At 50.4% G+C, this 19,481-nt stretch overlaps 1 protein-coding gene across 3 annotated transcripts in view; it reads right to left on the bottom strand.

Annotated features, from left to right (window-relative positions):
• Positions 1–19,481, bottom strand: part of LOC119955311 (IQ motif and SEC7 domain-containing protein 3-like) — a 662,877-nt gene that overhangs the window by 158,134 nt on the left and 485,262 nt on the right. For all 3 annotated transcript variants that reach the window (XM_038781397.1, XM_038781396.1, XM_038781398.1), the window contains exon 6: positions 2,371–2,493. In XM_038781397.1, coding sequence (XP_038637325.1) covers positions 2,371–2,493 — 123 coding nt within the window. The remainder of the gene's footprint in view (positions 1–2,370; positions 2,494–19,481) is intronic.

The following is a 19,481-nucleotide window of genomic DNA, read 5'->3' as shown; positions in this document are numbered from 1 at the left end:
CATACCTATAGAAAGCTTTTGGGTTTTCCTTGATCCTACCTGCAAAGACTTCTCATGTCCCCTCCTTGCTCGTCTCAGCTCTCTCTTTAGATCCTTCCTCGCTTCCTTGTAAATATCAAGCGCCCCAACTGAAACTTCACGCCTCATCTTCACATTTAGCAAGTGGGGAACATGTCTTTGGTGAATACTGATGCAAAGTATTCATTTAGTACATCGCCCATTTCCTCTGGCTCCACACATAGATTCCCTCCCCTGTCCTTCAGTGGGCCAACCCTTTCCCTGGCTACCCTCTTGCTTTTTATGTACGCCCTTGGGATTTTCCTTAACCCTATTTGCCAATGACTTTTCGTGACCCCTTTTAGCCCTCCTGACTCTTTGCTTAAGTTCCTTGGTTAGCTGGTTATTCACAGTGGTTAGCACAGTTGCTTCACAGCTCCAGGTTTCCAGGTTGGATTCTCAGCTTGGATCACTGTCTGTCTGGGAGTCTGCACTTTCTCCCCGTGTCTGCGTGGGTTTCCTCCGGGTGCTCCGGTTTCCTCCCATAGTCCAATGATGTGCAGGTTAGGGGGACTGGCCGTGATAAATTGCATTTAGTGTCCAAAAAGGTTAGGTGGGGTTACTGGGTTATGGGCATGGGCTTAACTGGGGTGCTCTTTCCAAGAGCTGATGCAAACTCGATGGGCCGAATGGCCTCCTTCTGCACTGTAAATTCTATGATATGGGGACAGTAGTTTGTGACTGAGATGGAAAGCCATTTTGTCACTCAGAGGGCTTTGGAAATCTCGATCCCAGAAGGCTGTGGATGCTCCATCACGGAATATATTTATTTTGGGATAGACAGACTTTCAGTTGCTCAGGGTAACAGGGGTTTGGGGAAACATGTTCCCCACTTGCTAAATTTGAATAACAGAACAAGGATTCAAACAGAATGAAAACGTAAAGACAATTAATTTAAATTCCCCTTTGATTTATTGCTCACATAGTGTCCAGAAGGTTAATCTTTAAAGGCCGATTACTTCAGGTCAACCCTGGAGCGTTGGCAACCCGATTCAATGAAGGATTAACAGTTACAGCATTCCGTAATCATTTCTCCAGCTAATGAAACGTTTGGTGTTCAACATTCCAAAAACAAAAATCTTTTTTTGATGGGGGCCAAGAGCAGTCTGTGCCTTTAAAATAGTCAGCATCCAAATAGGGTCTGTGGAATCTGCATTGTCTTTGTGTCAGAACGCTTTACTCTGAACTGAAATCTATGTGAGAGTATCTGAGTGCTGCTTAGTGGTTTGTACAGTGCTGCGTCCTGTCCAGCACAACGAGCTGCAACCACCTGAAAAGCCAAATAGCAAAGCCCCAATGCTGTTCAGCTGCAAAACCCAGACAAGGATTAGTTCCTGGATTTGCTCCACATGATGCTCAGTTTTCAGACACTCTGTGGATGTTTACCCTTTCAAACACAGTGCAGAAATTGGTCTGTCACTCCAAATACTTCCTGCTCTGGAATTTTTTCTATCATTGCATAAATTCCACACCGAGATCGATAGATTCTTGGGCACAAAGGGAATCAGGGGATTATAGAGATAGGAAGGGAATGGAAAGTTGCTGATGAAGTTTAGCTCTGATCCGAGGGAATGGTGGAGAAGTTTTGAATGACGAACCAGAGGACAAGATAAAAATCCATTCAGCTGACCAACAATGATCCCAGTAAACCTAACACTCAATTACACATTGAGAACTGCTTCCATATTTGCTGCAATAGCTACAGTAATCCTTGAAGACAACTTAAAAAGAATGTCATTTTAAGCCCCAATTTATCTTCTGTGATATAGTTACAGTTTAAAAAAATAACTTATGCTCTAATTTGTACAATTCGTAAACGCAATACAAATTTAACAGCAAGCTCATGTTTTTTCTCCTTGTGGACAATTGTGATTAATTGTGAATTGAAATGAGTCTGGTTAAGAATCTTCATTCAGTTGCCATTATCAATCCTGTCATTTTAATTTATTAAACTGCTCTGTATGTCATTAATATTTCGGCTCAAACTGAATTTCAAACCTGAAATGGAACTGGTATGTTTGAAAGGAATATTGTATTGTCCATCATAGAATCTACAGTGCAGAAGGAGGCCATTCGGCCCATCGAGTCTGCACCGGCCCTTGGAAAGAGCACCCTACTTATGTGATAGGTCGGCTCCAAATTCAAAGTCACTATCATCTGGTTAGAAAAGACATCGGGCAGACCAGTCCAAAATATTTACAAATTAAACACTGAATATACCATTGCAGGTATTATAAAAGGTTCCAAGTCATTTCACGTGATCATTCTTGATTTTATCAGCAATCACCTTTGAAGGTGAATCATTCACATTACCTAAAAGCTTCAATGAGTCGCTCAACCTTCTGTGCCTCTCCCTGGACTCGAATATGAGCCTGAAACTTCCGCAGTGCTTCATCCAATTCCATGTTGGAAAAATCCATCTCATCAACAACACAACTAGAACAAATCAGAAAAAAAACAAGTCAATTGATTCCTCCTTTTGGGGAGTGAATTTGTTTCAAATGGGTTTTGGATCCCATGGTGAAGTAACATCAGTAAACAGCTTAAATATTCGCAATAACTTTCCAACTTCATCACATAAATAATAATTGCTCACCCACCAATTTCCATTCCATGAGAAACAATATAACCACATGTTGTTGCAGCCCTTAAATCAGGCTGATTTTGATAGATAGCAGAGTCAAGTGAGACATCCCAGCACAGAGCCTCACTAAGGTGCAAGTGATGGGAAATGTGTGCGATACCATTTCCTGCATCTTCTTTCCTATCAGGGTGCAGACAAATTGTTTTCCATCGAAGATCCTGCTGTAGAAGACAAGAAAATGTTGACCAACTGACCGTTGTTGGTAAATTCTTGTGTGGACACTGGGTTTCCTTGGTTACCTGTCCGAAGTGACCATTCTCCCAGCAGGATTCTGGACAGTGAGTTTGTGAAAGCTACTTGACAATCCGCAGCAAAGACCAATCCTGTTGTCACTTAACTTGCAAACCTATATTCTCTTCCAGCTCAGTTGCTGGATGATAATCATGAGGAGAAACCACGTTCATTGTTATTTCCCCCTCATAACTCGCCACTGTTGAGGCCAATTGCCGTTTCCTGACCTCTGTCTAGCTGAAAACAGCTAACTTGCACCGACCAAGAATCAGGCAATGACACTACTTTGTGCATCTCAACTGCTTTGGCCTCTGAGTAGCGAAGCTATTAGAAACTTGCAACATGGGGCTGGATTCTCCGTCCGCGGGATCCTCCGTTTCACCGGCAGCGCACTCACGCCCGGGGATTTCCCGATGGCTTCCTCCAGCCAGTCTCAGAGGGTCACCTGACTCTAACGTTTGCTGATATACTAGTGAGACTCCTAGTGGCCAGTCAGTTAATTACAACACAACCATGATATCACCACATCCCCTTTATTTTGAAGGAATAAATTAATACATTACCATCGGTATATTTATATGTGATATCATTAGCCTGTGAGTCTAATGGTATATTTAAAAAATTTTTAGAACTGGTTTAACAAATATATATATGTATACAAGAACAGCAAGCTCTGGTGCCTTAACAGTGGCATCATGCATTCTATTCCACACGTACAGTAAACGGCATCATTAGCGGGTCTGACCGTGATTCCCCGGACCACCCCAATATTCTGCCTCCGCCGGGGGGCGTTCCCGACAGTAAGGTTCACTTGTGGTTTCAAATATGGGGAAACAGTGTCATGGCCAATGAGGGAGAGAGAAGCTATAGTTTGCTGACAGTTGCGCTGCTGGCCAGGAAGCTTCTGCCAGGGCTGGGGGGAGTAGCAGGGATGGCCAGGAGGTGGGTCATGGGGTTGGATAGATTGGCACGGAACACCATTGCCACAGCCGGCAAGGCAGCCATCCAGCTGTGAACTTAGTGGCACAGATCATATGCATGTCCACTCCAGGGTACCCTCCTGGGAATCCTCTGGCCCGAGCTAACCCATCAGCGAGATGGGTACGCTCCAATGCAACCAGTGCCATTATGGGTACGCTCCAATGCAACCAGTGCCATTATGGGTACGCTCCAATGCAACCAGTGCCATTATGGGTACGCTCCAATGCAACCAGTGCCATTATGGGCACGCTCCAATGCAACCAGTGCCATTATGGGTACGCTCCAATGCACCCAGTGCCATTATGCTGGCTGGGATGAGTGTGTGTGGGGAGTGGAACGCTAACATGCAGCTGCAGATTGTCAGCCTCTCGATTGTCAATTCCGACTCCAGCGAATCGGACACCGTTTCTCATTGGAATCGATTGTGTTCCACGCGATGCCAGTGTTTTCTCCTTAACAGTTCCAGAATTGCTCCAGAGGCTTGCTGTCGAGGATGTCCCCCGATTCTATCCCGGCGTCTGCATTTAGACTCTGTAACAGAGAATTTGCTGCAGTTGTTCCCCGCTCACCCGATAATGGAACCACTCCAGCTCAGTCAGAAAGATAATCCAGTACTCCTATCAGCTCCAAATTAAAAAGCAAGGATTATCCTTCAGATCACTTTAGCTTAATCCCATCTTTGTAACCCGCTTCCCTCCATCTGCGCGATTGCTCTGGTAAACTGAAGTCTCAGCTTATAGCAAACAGCTCATTGTAATGAGCTGCTGATCCCAACGCATGAGAAATATGGGAAATGAGAAAAGGCAGTGGGCTGGAAAGCACCCAGTAGCTGGGAAAGAGCGGCAGCTAAAAGGGCAAAGGGCTCACTTTCTACTTTGTTAATGAAAACTATTCATTGTTGCTTTGCCTTCACTATTTAGACAGAATTATTGATCTAAGCCAGATTTTATTTCAGCATGTTTTGTTCTTTGAATGGTTCATGTGGACAACTTCTGACTAAATCCTGCCGATGATACTAATGCAGAATGTATTGTTTTGAGGTCCTTTGGCATTAAACCTGTGGGGATTTAATTTCCCCAGACAACACTCTGTTCCATCTGTGATTGTGAGGAATTCTTCTTTGTTCACTTTCAGTCACAGAATTTAGTGCAGAAGGAGGCCATTCGGCCCATCGAGTCTGCATCGGCCCTTGGAAAGAGCACCCATTTTAAGCCCACGCTTCCACCCTATCCCCCGTAACCCAGTAACCCCACCTAACCTATTGGACACTAAGGGCAATTTAGCATTGACAATCCACCTAACCTGCACATCTTTGGACTGTGAGAGGAAACCGGAGCACCCGGAGGAAACCCACGCACACACGGGGAGAACGTGCAGACTGAGAACTGAGTCACACGGCTGGAAATGAACCTGGGACCCTGGCGTTGTGAGGCAGCAGTACTAACCACTGTGCCACTGTGCCACTGTGCCATGCCTAATACAGTTGGCAACCTATTAAAATAACCATATTAATGACTAGATTATATCACACTCCAAGACGTTTGTACAAATACACCAGCCTGAATTTCCTGCGAGTTTGAGCCTCTGTCCGATTCCTGGTTTATGGAAGCAAACAAGGAGAAGAACCTTGTCAGAGAACAGAGGCAGCGTTGGAGGTGGGAGGGGGCGGAACTTTAGAAATGTGTCTGTCAGGCCTTTTACCCAATGCATTCCTACCTCCAAGCCCTCTCGCAGAAGCAGGCTGAGGTCTACATCAACTATAAATGCCCACTTTGAAGAAAATGCACAGATTGACAGACCCGTTCCAGTGCAGAGAAGGAGACCATTTAACCCATTATGTTCCCACTCAATCGCCAAACAAGGGTCATGACTCAGTGCTGTTCCTCTACCTTTACCCTGTACCCCTGCACAATCTTTCAATTCAAATAATTATCCAATATCCTTTCGAATGCCTTGATTGACAGCTCCTGGATCGCAGGTTTGATTCCCGGCTTGGGTCACTGTCTGTGTGGAGTCTGCACATTCTCCCCGTGTCTGCGTGAGTTTCCTCCGGGTGCTCCGCTTTCCTCCCACAGTCCAAAGGTGTGCAGGTTAGGTGGATTGTCAATGCTAAATTGTCCTTAGTGTCCAAAAAGGTTAGGTGGGGTTACTGGGTTACAGGGATAGGGTGGAGGTGTGGGCTTAAGTGGGGTGCTCTTTCCAGAGCCAGTGCAGACTCGATGGGCCGAATGGCCTCCTGCTGCACTGTAAATTCGATGATTCTATGATTGAACCGGTCTCCACCAGGCTTCGAGGCAGTGTACTCCAGACCCAACCACTCGCTGTGAGAATCAGTCTTTTCTCACATCACATTTGCTTCTTTGCAAATCTCTTTAAATTTGAGTCTCTCGTTCTTACAAGTGGTAACAGTTTCTCCCTGACTACTCTGTCCAGCCCCTTCATGATTTTGAACATTTAAAATGAAGCTACACTGAAGTTTTAATCTTTTTTTTTTTTTTTTTAAATAATTTTTATTGAAATTTTTCGATACAAACATTTACCCCTACTACATTTTAAATTATAACACAACAAATCCCCCCTGGAAAATCCTCCCCACGCCCTCCCCCCCCCCCCCCCCTCCCCCCCCCCCCCCCCCCCCCCCCCCCCCCCCCCCCGCGCTACCAGTCTAGCAACCAAACCGTTTTTTCCCTTTCTGCCGATGGCCTCGGGCAGTCGTTGCCCGCGACCCCCCGCTGACGTGCTCCCTTCGTTGCTATCCCCCCCCCCCTCCCTTCCCCCCCCCCCCCCCCTTCTCCCCGGGTTGCTGCTGTTTCGGCCTCCAGTTCCTATCTCTGATCCAGAAAGTCAAGGAAGGGCTGCCACCGCCGGAAGAACCCCTGTACCGACCCTCTCAGGGCGAATTTGATTCTTTCCAATTGGATGAAGCTTGCCATGTCGTTTAACCAGGTGTTAACACTTGGTGGCCTTGTGTCCCTCCACTGAATCAAGATCCTTCTCCGAGCTACCAAGGACGCAAAGGCCAATATTCCGGCCTCCCCTGCCTCCTGTACTCCTGGCTCCACCCCAACCCCAAAAATCGCTAGCCCCCACCCTGGTTTGACCCTGGTTCCCACCACTCTCGATACCGTCCCCGCCACCCCCTCCCAGAACTCTTCCAGTGCCGGGCACATCCAGAACATATGTACATGGTTCGCAGGGCTTCCCGAACACCTAACACACCTGTCCTCACCCCCGAAGAACCGACTCATCCTAGTCCCCGTCATATGGGCTCTGTGCAGCACCTTAAATTGGATGAGGCCCAACCTTGCGCACGACGACGACGAATTGACCCTCTCTAAGGCATCCGCCCATGTCCCATCTTCTATCTGCTCTCCCAGCTCCGCTTCCCACTTGTCTTTCAGCTCCTCTATCGATACCTCCTCCACCTCCTGCATTATTTTGTAGATGTCCGAGACCTTCCCTTCTCCGACCCAGACCCCTGACAGCACCCTATCACTCACCCCTCTATCGGGAAGCAAGGGAAATCCTTCCACCTGTCGTCTGGCAAATGCCTTCACCTGCAGGTATCTAAACGTGTTCCCCGGGGGGAGCTCAAATTTCTCCTCCAGCTCTCCCAGGCTCGCAAACCTCCCCTCTATGAACATGTCCCTCAGTTGCCTGATGCCCGCCCTGTGCCAGCTCTGGAATCCTCCGCCAGTGTTCCCCGGGACAAATCTGTGGTTCCCTCTCAGTGGCGCCGCCATCAGACCCCCCACTTCCCCCCTGTGTCGCCTCCACTGCCCCCAGATTTTCAGGGTGGCCGCCACTACCGGACTCGTGGTATACCTTGTGGGGGGGAGCGGCCATGGTGCCGTTACTAGCGCCCCCAGGCTTGTATTGCCGCAGGACGCCCTCTCCATACGTTTCCAAGCTGCCCCCTCCCCCTCCATCACCCACTTGCGCACCATCGATGCGTTCGCCGCCCAGTAGTATCCGGAAAGATTGGGTAGCGCTAATCCTCCCCTGTCCCTACTCCGTTCCAAGAAAATCCTTCTCACTCTAGGGGTGCCATGTGCCCACACATAGCCCATAATGCTGCTAGTTACCTTCTTGAAGAAGGCCCTGGGGAGAAAGATGGGCAAGCACTGAAACAGAAACAAGAACCTCGGGAGGACCGTCATTTTGACTGACTGCACCCTCCCTGCTAGCGACAGCGGTACCATGTCCCACCTCTTGAACTCCTCCTCCATCTGCTCCACCAGCCTTGAAAAGTTCAGCTTGTGGAGGGTCCCCCAGTTCCTTGCCACCTGCACCCCCAAGTACCTGAAGCTCTTTACTGCTCTCTTAAAGGGGAGCCGCCCAATTCCCTCCCCCTGATCTCCCGGGTGTATCACAAAGACCTCACTTTTACCCACATTTAATTTATATCCCGAAAAGTCCCCAAACTCCGCTAGTATTTCCATTACCTCCGGCATTCCCCCTTCCGGGTCCGCCACATATAACAACAAATCATCCGCATAGAGTGATACCCGATGTTCCTCCCCTCCCCTTGTCAGTCCTCTCCACCCCCCTGAACCCCTCAGTGCCATCGCCAACGGTTCGATCGCTAATGCAAATAGTAAGGGGGATAGGGGGCATCCCTGCCTGGTACCTCGATGGAGCCCAAAATACTCTGACCTCCTCCCGTTTGTAACCACACTCGCCATCGGGGCCGAATACAGCAGCTTCACCCACTTGATAAATCCCTCCCCAAACCCAAACCGTTCCAGCGTCTCCCACAGGTATTCCCACTCCACCCTATCGAATGCCTTCTCCGCATCCAGTGCTACCACTATCTCAGCCTCCCCCTCCACTGCTGGCATCATAATCACATTCAACAGTCTCCGGACATTTGTGTTAAGTTGTCGTCCCTTTACGAACCCCGTCTGGTCCTCATGGATTACCCCTGGCACACAATCCTCTATTCTGGTTGCCAGGACCTTTGCCAACAGTTTGGCATCTACATTTAGGAGGGAGATGGGCCTGTAGGACCCACACTGTACAGGGTCTTTGTCCCGCTTCAGGATCAAGGAGATCAGGGCCTGTGACATTGTCGGGGGCAGAACCCCCCCCTCTCGCGCCTCATTGAAGGCTCGCACCAGCACTGGACCCACCAAGTCCACATACTTCTTATAAAATTCCACCGGGAACCCATCCGGCCCCGGCGCCTTCCCCGCCTGCATCTGGCCTATCCCTTTAACTAGCTCCTGCAGCTCTATCGGCGCCCCCAGCCCCTCCACCCGTTCCTCCTGGACCTTTGGGAACCTCAATCTATCGAGGAAGTTCTCCATTCCCCCCCTCCTCCTGGGCGGCTCAGACCGGTACAATTCCCTGTAGAAATCCCTGAAGACCCCGTTCACCTCTTGCCCCTTCTGCACTACGTTCCCTCCCTTCTCTCTCACTCCCCCAATCTCTCTGGCTGCATCTCGCTTGCGCAGCTGGTGTGCTAGCATCCTGCTCGCCTTTTCCCCGTACTCATAGACCGCGCCCTGTGCCCTGCTCCATTGCGTCTCCGCCTTCCTAGTGGTCAGTAGGTCAAACTGGGCCTGTAAACTGCGCCGCTCCCTCAACAGCCCCTCCTCTGGTGTCTCCGCATATCTCCTGTCCACTTCTATAAGTTCCCCCACCAGTCTCTCCCTCTCCTGCCTCTCCTTCCTTTCTCTGTGTGCCCTTATGGAGATCAGCTCTCCTCTGATCACTGCTTTCAGGGCCTCCCAGACTACCCCCACCTTCACCTCGCCCGTGTCGTTCGTGCCCAGATATCTCTCAATGCCCTTCCGGACCCTTCCGCACACCTCGTCGTCCGCCAGCAGCCCCACATCCAGGCGCCACAACGGGCGCTGGTCCCGTGCTTCCCCCAGTTCTACCTCTACCCAGTGTGGTGCATGGTCCGAAATCGCAATGGCCGAGTACTCCGTGTCCTGCACTCTCGAAATCAGCCCCCTGCTCAGTACAAAAAAGTCTATTCTGGAGTACACCCTGTGGACGTGGGAGAAAAAAGAATACTCCCTCGCCCTTGGCCTGCCAAATCTCCAAGGGTCTACCCCCCCCATCTGCTCCATGAACCCCCTTAGCACCTCTGCCGCTGCCGGCCTCCTATTCGTCCTGGAACTCGATCTGTCCAGCCCAGGGTCGAGCACTGTATTGAAGTCCCCCCCCATGATCAGGCCCCCTGCTTCCAGACCCGGAATGAGGCCCAACAGGCGCCTCATAAAACCCGCGTCATCCCAATTCGGGGCATACACATTCACCAGCACCACATTCTCTCCCTGCAGCTTACCCTTCACCATCACATACCTACCCTCCTTATCTGCTACCACCTGCGCCGCCACGAACGACACCCTCTTTCCCACCAAAATCGCCACCCCCCGGTTCTTTGCGTCCAAGCCTGAGTGGAACACCTGTCCCACCCACCCCCTTCTCAGGCGTACCTGGTCTACTACTCTCAAGTGAGTCTCCTGCAACATTGCCACATCCGCCTGCAGTCCGTTTAGGTGTGAAAAAACCCTTGCTCTCTTGACCGGCCCATTCAGCCCCCTCACGTTCCAAGTAATCAACCGGGTCGCGGAGCGACCTGTCCCTTTCCCCTGTCTATTAGCCATGTCCTGTCCCCTGTTCGCCCCGGGTCGACCCTCCCCTTCTGACCCGTTCCCCATGGCGATGGCCCCCCCCCCTCCCTCCTCCCGTTCTTCCCTTCCCGTCCTCGGCCTTTCCAGCAGCAACCCGGTATCCCCCCCTAACCCCCCTTCCCCCCCCCCCCCCCCCCCCCCTGGCTAGGACCCCTCCTAGCCGCGGTGTATCCACCATCGTACTCCCGAGAGTCAGCTGATTTTCGCTGACCCGGCTGCCCCTGCCACCCTCCGACTCCTCCCGATGTGGGGCGGGAGGGGCCTCCCCCCCCCCTTGCCATCCCTCTCTGACCCCGCTTCAGCGCGGGAAAAGCCGCCATTGCTGGCCACACCCCACTCTTCTCTCCTCCCCCTTCCTCCGTCCCGCGCGCGGGAAACAGGGGAAAGCCCGCGCTTTCGCCCGGCCACACCCTACCCCGCCATCTTCAATTCCACCCCCGTCCCCATCCAAGCCCATAAAAAAGCCCCCTTAAAACGAGAGGAAGAAAAAAGAGAAAAAGAAAACCCGCATAACCAACTTGCACCCCCCCCGTCCCGCCTCCCCAACTTAACAATATAACAATATAAATAACCAATCTCAAATAAATACATAAATACATAACTATGCCTGCATAACTAAATAACTACCCAATAATAACGTATTTAACCATCACCCTCCATCGAACAGAACAGTAACCATAACCCTTAAAGAACAGATCAAAAAACAGTAAAAAAAAGCCCCCCCTACAACAACAATAATTAAGGGAAGTTGGCAACGGGAAGAGACACACAAAAAGGAACAAAGAAACCCCCCATAACACCAGTTTCAAAGAAACCAAACGATCCATCAACTTTAACCAAGTTCCGACCTGGCCTAAGAAAGACATGGGCCACTTGATCAGTCAAGGGTACTCGGGCGGCCTCGACCGCCGGCGTTCCCAAGTTCTAGTTCAGGTCCAGCTTTTCCTCCCGAACAAAAGTCCATGCCTCCTCTGGGGTCTCAAAGTAATGGTGCTGGTCCTTGTAGGTGACCCACAAGCGCGCTGGCTGCAGCATTCCGAACTTGATCCTCTTTGCGTGCAGCACCGCCTTCGTCCGGTTAAACCGGGCCCGCCGCTTTGCCACCTCCGCACTCCAGTCCTGATATATCCGCACCGTCGAATTCTCCCATTTGCTGCTTTTCTCCCTCTTGGCCCACCTCAGCACTTTCTCCCGATCACAGAAACGCTGGAATCGCACCAGCACCGCCCTCGGGGGCTCGTTCGCCCTAGGCCGCCTAGCCATGACCCGATATGCTTCTTCCAGCTCCAGAGGCGATGGACCGGCCCCCTCTCCCATCAGGGAGCTCAGCATCTCCGCTACATATTTCGGGAGATCAGGCCCCTCCAGGCCTTCTGCTAGGCCCAGGATCCTCAAGTTCTTCCGCCTCATTCGAGTGTCCAGCTCCTCAAAGCGGCTCTGCCATTTCAGGTGGAGTGCCTCGTGCACCTCCACCTTTCCCACGAGGACCGTGGCCTCCTCCTCCCTTGCAGTCATCTCCTGCTGCAGCTCTCTTATCGACGCCTCTTGGGTCGCCTGGGCCCCCATCAGCCTTGTGGTCGTCGCGTTCATAGACTCTAAGAGTTCCACTTTCAGCTCCGTAAAACACCGGAGGAGAGCGGCCTGCTGCTCCTCCGCCCATTTTCTCCAATCTTCTAGTGCGCCACCGGCCGCCATTTTGGTCCTCTTCCCCCGCTTTTTTCGGGGAGCTGCTGCCGCTTTTTTTGTCGCCCCACTCCGAGTACCGACCATAAAGTTGGTCTCACTCTCCTCAGGGAGCCTTCCCCCACCGGGATTCGTCTTTACAGTACCGTCGGGGCCCTCCAATCGGCCCTTAAACACCTTTGTCGCAGGAGCTGCCAAATGTGCGACTTAGCTGGTCATAGCCGCAACCGGAAGTCTCAAGTTTTAATCTTTTATTTGCACACAAGTACAGAAACACAAATTAAGCTTAAACTGACGCATTATTTCTTCTCCCTTTCCTAACATTAAATGTAACTTTTTCCCAAGTCTTTTATGTAGAAAATGGTGTAACGGTTCTGCAATGCAAAGTCATGCAAATTTATACAAAGGTTTTCCTTTGGTAGTATGTAAGTTGAAACTTAGAGCTTTTTGTTTCTTTTAATGTTGATGGGAGTTGGTATTAAACACTGCATGATGTGTTGTAATATCTCTTTTGGAAGTTGTACTTCACACAATAGTGATGAATAGTGTTTACAGTAGCATAGTGGTTAGCACAATTGCTTCGCGGCTCTAGGGTTCCAGGTACGATTCCCACACCAGTTATTCTCGCTTCCAATCTTTTCCATCAGGCAGAAGATATAAAATTCTGAGATCACGCACTAATAGGTTCAAAAACAGCTTCTTCCACGCTGTTATCAGACTCCGAAACAAACTTCTTATGGACTGAACTGATCTTTGCACACATCTCCTCTACTGAGTGGTACTACACTCCATATGCTTCACCGATATCTCTGTATTTACATTGTATTTATCGTATGTCATCTGTTCTTTCATGTATGGAACGATCTGTCTGGACTGTACGCAGAACAATACTTTCCACTGTACCTCGGTACACATGACAATAAATAAAATCTAAATCCAAACTTGTGCATTGTAGATGGTTGACAGGCTTTCGGGAGGTCAGGAGGTGAGTTACTTGCCGGGGATTCCTAACCTTTGACCTGGCCTGGTAACCACAGTATTAATGTGGCTGGGTCCAGGTCAGTTTCTGATCAATGGTAACCCCCAGAATTTTGATTGTGGGGGATTCAGCAATGGTAATGCCATTGAAGGGCGATGGTTAGATCCTCTCTTTCAGGAGATGGTCATTGCCTGTCACTTGTGTGGCACGAATGTAACTTGCCACTTGTCAGCCCACACCTGGATATTGTCCAGGTCTTGCTGCATTTGGACATGGACTGCTTCATTAGTTACGAATGGTTTTGAACATTGTGCAGTCATTCGCAAACATACCCACTTCTGACGTTATGATGGAAGGGAGGTCATTGATGAAGCAGCAGAAAATGGTTGGGCCTAGGACACTATGCTAAGGAACTCCTGCAGTGATGTCCTGGAGCTGAGATGATTGACCTCCAACCAAGAACAAAGAACAAAGAAAAGTAAAGCACAGGAACAGGCCCTTCGGCCCTCCAAGCCTGCGCCGACCATGCTGCCCATCGGAACTAAAATCTCCTACACTTCCGGAGTCCGTATCCCTCTATTCCAATCCTATTCATGTATTTGTCAAGATGTCCCTTGAACGTCACTATCGTCCCTGCTTCCACCACCTCCTCCGGCAGCGAGTTCCAGGCATCCACTACCCTCTGTGTAAAAAAATGCCTCGTACATCTACTCTAAACCTTGCCCCTCACACCTTAAACCTATGCCCCTTAGTAATTGACCCCTCTACCCTGGGAAAAAGTCTCTGACCATCCACTCTGTCTATGCCCCTCATAATTTTGTAGATCTCCCCTCATCTTCCTTCATTCCAGTGAGAACAAACCGAGTTTATTCAACTTCTCCTCATAGCTAATGCCCTCCATACCAGGCAACATCCTGGTAAATCTCTTCTGCACCCTCTCTAAAGCCTCCAAATCCTCCTGGTAGTGTGGCAACCAGAATTGAACACTATACTCCAAGTGTGGCCTAACTAAAGTTCTATACAGCTGCAACATGACTTGCCAATTTTGTATACTCAATGCCCCGGCCAATGAAGGCAAGCATGCCATATGCCTTCTTGACTACCTTCTCCACCTGTTTTGCCCCTTTCAGTGACCTGTGGACCTGTACACCTAGATCTCTCTGACTGTCAATACTCTTGAGGGTTCTACCATTCACTGTATATTCCCTACCTGCATTAGACCTTCCAAAATGCATTACCTCACATTTGTCTGGATTAAACTCCATCTGCCATCTCTCTGCCCAAGTCTCCAAACGATCTAAATCCTGTGGTATCCTCTGACAGTCCTCATCACTATCCGCAATTCCTCCAACCTTTGTGTCGTCCGCAAACTTACTAATCAGACCAGTTACATTTTCTTCCAAATCATTTATATATACTACGAACAGCAAAGGTCCTAGCACTGATCCCTGCGGAACACCACTAGTCACAGCCCTCCAATTAGAAAAGCACCCTTCCATTGCTACTCTCTGCCTTCTATGACCTAACCAGTTCTGTATCCACCTTGCCAGTTCACCCCTGATCCCGTGTGATTTCACCTTTTGTACCAGTCTGCCATGAGGGACCTTGTCAAAGGCCTTACTGAAGTTCATATAGACAACATCCACTGCCCTACCTGCATCAATCATCTTTGTGACCTCCTTGAAAAACTCTATCAAGTTAGTGAGACACAACCTCACCTTCACAAAACCATGCTGCCTCTCGCTAATATGTCCACTTGCTTCCAAATGGGAGTAGATCCTGTCTCGAAGAATTCTCTCCAGTAATTTCCCTACCACTGACATAAGGCTCACCGGCCTGTAGTTCCCTGGATTATCCTTGCTACCCTTCTGAAACAAAGGAACAATATTGGCTATTCTCCAGTCCTCCAGGACATCACCTGAAGACAGTGAGGATCCAAAGATTTCTGTCAAGGCCTCAGGCCATTTCCTCTCTAGCCTCCTTCAGTATTCTGGGGTAGATCCCATCAGGCCCTGGGGACTTATCCACCTTAATATTTTTCAAGATGCCCAACACATTGTCATTTTGGATCTCAATGTGACCCAGGCTATCTACACACCCTTCTCCAGACTCAACATCCACCAATTCCTTCTCTTTGGTGAACACCGATGCAAAGTATTCATTTAGTACCTCTCCCATTTCCTCTGGCTCCACACATAGATTCCCTCCCCTGTCCTTCAGTGGGCCCACCCTTTCCCTGGCTACCCTCTTGCTTTTTATGTACGTGTAAAAAGCCTTGGGATTATCCTTAACCCTATTACACGATAGCATCATTTAAGATGCATCTGGACAGATATATGAACGGGCGGGGAACAGAGGGAAGTAGACCTTGGAAAATAGGAGACAGGTTTAGATAAAGGATCTGGATCGGTGCAGGCTGGGAGGGCCGAAGGGCCTGTTCCTGTTCTGTAATTTTCTTTGTTCTTTGTTCTTGTTCTTCGTTCTTCTATTTGCCAATGACTTTTCGTGACCCCTTTTAGCCCTCCTGACTCCTTGCTTAAGTTCCTTCCTACTTTCCTTATATTCCACACAGGCTTTGTCTGTTCCCAGCCTTCTAGCCCTGACAAATACCTCCTTTTTCTTTTTGACGAGGCCTACAATATCTCTCATTATCCAAGGTTCCCGAAATTTGCTGTATTTATCCTTCTTCCTCATAGGAACATACCGGTCCTGAATTCCTTTCAACTGACGCTTGAAAGCCTCTCACATATCAGATGTTGATTTACCCTCAAACATCCACCCCCAATCTAGGTTCTTCAGTTCCTGCCTAATATTGTTATAATTAGCCTTCCCCCAATTTAGCACATTCACCCACAACCATCTACCTTTGTGCCGGGTATGACTCCAACCAGCAGAGAGCTTTCCCTCTGATTCCCATTGACTCCAGTTTAGCTCGGGCTCCTTGATGCCATTCTCGGTCAAATGCTGCCTTAATGTCAACGGCAGTCACTCTCACCTCACGTCTGGCATTCAGCTCTTGTCCATGTTTGAACCAAGGCTGTAATGAGATCAGGAGCTGAGTGACCCTGGCGGAACCCACACTGAGCGTCCGTGAGCAGGTTATTGCTGAGTAAATGCCGATTGATGCCATTGTTGATGACTCCTTCCATCACTTTGCTGATGATGGAGAGTAGACTGATAGGGGGGGGGGGGGGGGGGGGGGGGTAATTGGCTGGGTTGGATTTGCCCTATTTCCTGGGTATAGGACACACCTGGGCAATTTTCCACATTGCTGGGTAGATGCCAGAGTTGTAGCTGTACTGGAACAGCTTGGCTAGGGGTGCAGCAAGTTCTGGAGCACAAGTCTTCAGCACTATTGTCGGGATATTTTCAGGGCCCAGAGCCTTTGCAGTATCCAGTGCCTTCAGCCATTTCTCTTTTCTTTTTTTCCCAATTGAGGGGCAATTTAGCATGGCCAATCCATCTACCCTGCACATCTTCTTGGGTTGTGGGGGTGAGACCCAAGCAGACGCAAGGAGAATGTGCAAACTCCACACGGACAGTGATCCCGGGGTCAGGATCGAACTCGGGCCCTCAGCGCCGTGAGGAAGCAGTGCCAACCACTGTGCCACCATGCTGCTCCATTCAGCTGTTTCTTGATATCACGTGGAGTGAATCGTATTGGCTGAAGACTGACATCTGTGATGCTGGGGACCTCCGGAGGAGACCGAGATGGATCATCCACTCAGCACTTCTGGCTGAAGATTGTTGCGAATGCTTCAACCTTGTCTTTTGCACTAATGTGCTGGGCTCCTCCATCATTGAGGATGGGGATATTTGAGGAGCCTCCTCCTCCAGTGAGTTGTTCAATTGTCCACCACCATTCACGGCTGGATGTGGCAGGACTACAGAGCTTAGATCTGATACGCTCTTGTGGAATCGCTTTGCTCTGTCTATTACTTGTTGCTTCTGCTGTTTGGCACAAGTAGTCCTGTATTGATCATCTCAGGATTAAATTTCCAACACTGGGGGGGCACGTTGGCACAGTGGTTAGCACTGCTGTCTCACTGTGCCAGGGACCCGGGTTCAATTCCGGCCTTGGGTCACTGTCTGTGTGGAGTTTGCACGTTCGACCCGTGTGTGCGTGGGTTTCCTCCGGGTGCTCCGGTTTCCTCCCACAGCCCAAAGATGTGCAGGTTAGGTGGATTGGCCATGAAAAATTGCCCCATATTGCCCAAAACATATATAGGTTAGGTGGGGTTAAGGGGATAGGGCGGGTGGGGGTGGGTGGGGGTGGACCTGGGTCCAGTGCTCCTTTGGCAGGTTGGTACAGACTCGGTGGTTCGAATGGCCTCCTTCTGTACTGTAGAGATTCTAAAAGCATTACATTTATTGCTGGGAACTTTGGAAATGTGAGAATACCTGAACATGATTCAGGTGGCCACGATCAGACCACGTCCAGCAGGCACTCGGAGTGGAACTTTCCCATTTTTGGCAGAGAGGCAGAGCGAGGGGAATAGAGGGAATGGAGGCTGCTGGTCCCAAGGGCAGCTTTCTCTACTGTATCGTTCAGCTAGACACCGAATAAAGTGAAGCAGGTCCCACCATGTCAGACAGGTGGTGCAGGATCTGAGTGAACCCATCTCAGTGGCTGTCGGGGTTTCAAAAGGTCACGGCAGCCCCTCCTGAACCGCCCCCAACCAAACACCACAGAACTCCCCCTCCCTCCCTCCCAGAAACCACTCCCACCCCACAGAACCCCCTCCCCCACCTCCTGCCCCTTTCAACCAAACACCACTCCCACCCCCACAGATCCCCTTCCCCCTCCCCCTATCCCCCCCCACTAAACACCACTGTCACCCCCCAAGGAACCCCTCCCCTCCCCCGCCCCCACAACCGAACACCACTGCCACCCCACCTACTCCCTCATGAATACCATTGCCCTGTCCCCTGGCACTGCCCAGGCATTGACCCTCTGCCCCTGAGCGCTGAGTCCACCTGAGCCCCTCCGCCACATTCTGCTTGCGCGGTGCACGTCGCGGGAAACCTGTCATAATCGGTCTGCCCTTTGCTGAGGTGAATGGATTTATAACGGGGGGGGGGGGGGGGGGGGGTCCATAATCAGGCGTAAAGACCTGTTGGCCAGATGTCAGTTTAATATACAGGGCTTCCAGATGGTGAAAATTCCACCCTGTAATTCCATGAAAGGGAAAGTTAAAGGGTGGAGCCACTGCCCCTTTCGCTGAGAGTTAATGGGCGAGATTCTCCCATATGGGGAGAAATCGTAAGGCTGGCGTCAAATCCGGGCGGGTTTGACGCCAGCCCCCCCCCTTCCCGACCGGGAACCGATTCTGGTCCCCGGTCGGGGCTAGCATCCCGACGCCGTAAACTCCGGCATCACGGGCTTAACGAATTTCGTTACGCCCGCTTGCCAGAGTTAGCGCCGGCTGACGCGTCATATGACGTCAGCCGCGCATGCGCGGATTGGAAGACTCCAACCCGCGCATACGCGGATGACGTCATCGCGCATTTGCGCGAAACCCGTGCATGCGCGGGCCGGGATGCCCCTCAGCTGCCCCGCGAATGGATACTGCGGGGCGGCGGAAGGACAAAGAGTGCGCGGGCATCGGGCCCGCTGCCCACGATCGGTGCCCGCCGATCACGGGCCTATGGCACCCTTGGCACGCCCGTGGTACTGCCGTGCCAATCGGTGCCATGGTTTTAAAAATCGAGAGTTTACGGCCATTTTTACGAACGGCCAGACCAGGTGTGTTTGCCGTTCGTAAAAACAGCCGTAAAGGGCTGGGAACTCGGCCCATCGATCAGCTGAGAATCGCTGCCGGCCGTAAAAAAACGGCGGCAGCGATTCATATCGGGAGTCGGGCGTGGGGGGGGGGGAGGGGGGGAGAATAGCGGGAGGGCGTCGGAACAGCGTGGCCGTAAAATTTTACGAGCCACGCTATTCTCCGCACCGTCGGGAATGCGGAGAATCTCGCCCAATGTGTCAAGTTGGCAGAAGCTGGGAGTTTAAGAACAACATGCAGAATAATAAAATGAAATCAAAGTGGAACAAAACAGCTCTCCATCTTTGAAATTCTCCAAGATGTTGGTGAGGTTAAAAATAGAAGCTGGCTTGTGTATCTGCTTCTGTCTTTGATAATGCAAACTGGCACCTCTGTTTGAAACTAAGTCAGAGTCTCCTGGAGGCAACGGCACTTTTGAACAGGAGTGCTAATACAGAACATATTATTGTGTTTTGGTGAGTTTTAACAACCTCCAA

This window comes from Scyliorhinus canicula, chromosome 20 (assembly GCF_902713615.1).
Source record: "Scyliorhinus canicula chromosome 20, sScyCan1.1, whole genome shotgun sequence".
Taxonomy (NCBI): domain Eukaryota; kingdom Metazoa; phylum Chordata; class Chondrichthyes; order Carcharhiniformes; family Scyliorhinidae; genus Scyliorhinus; species Scyliorhinus canicula.
This window is presented reverse-complemented; position numbering and strand designations above follow the sequence as displayed.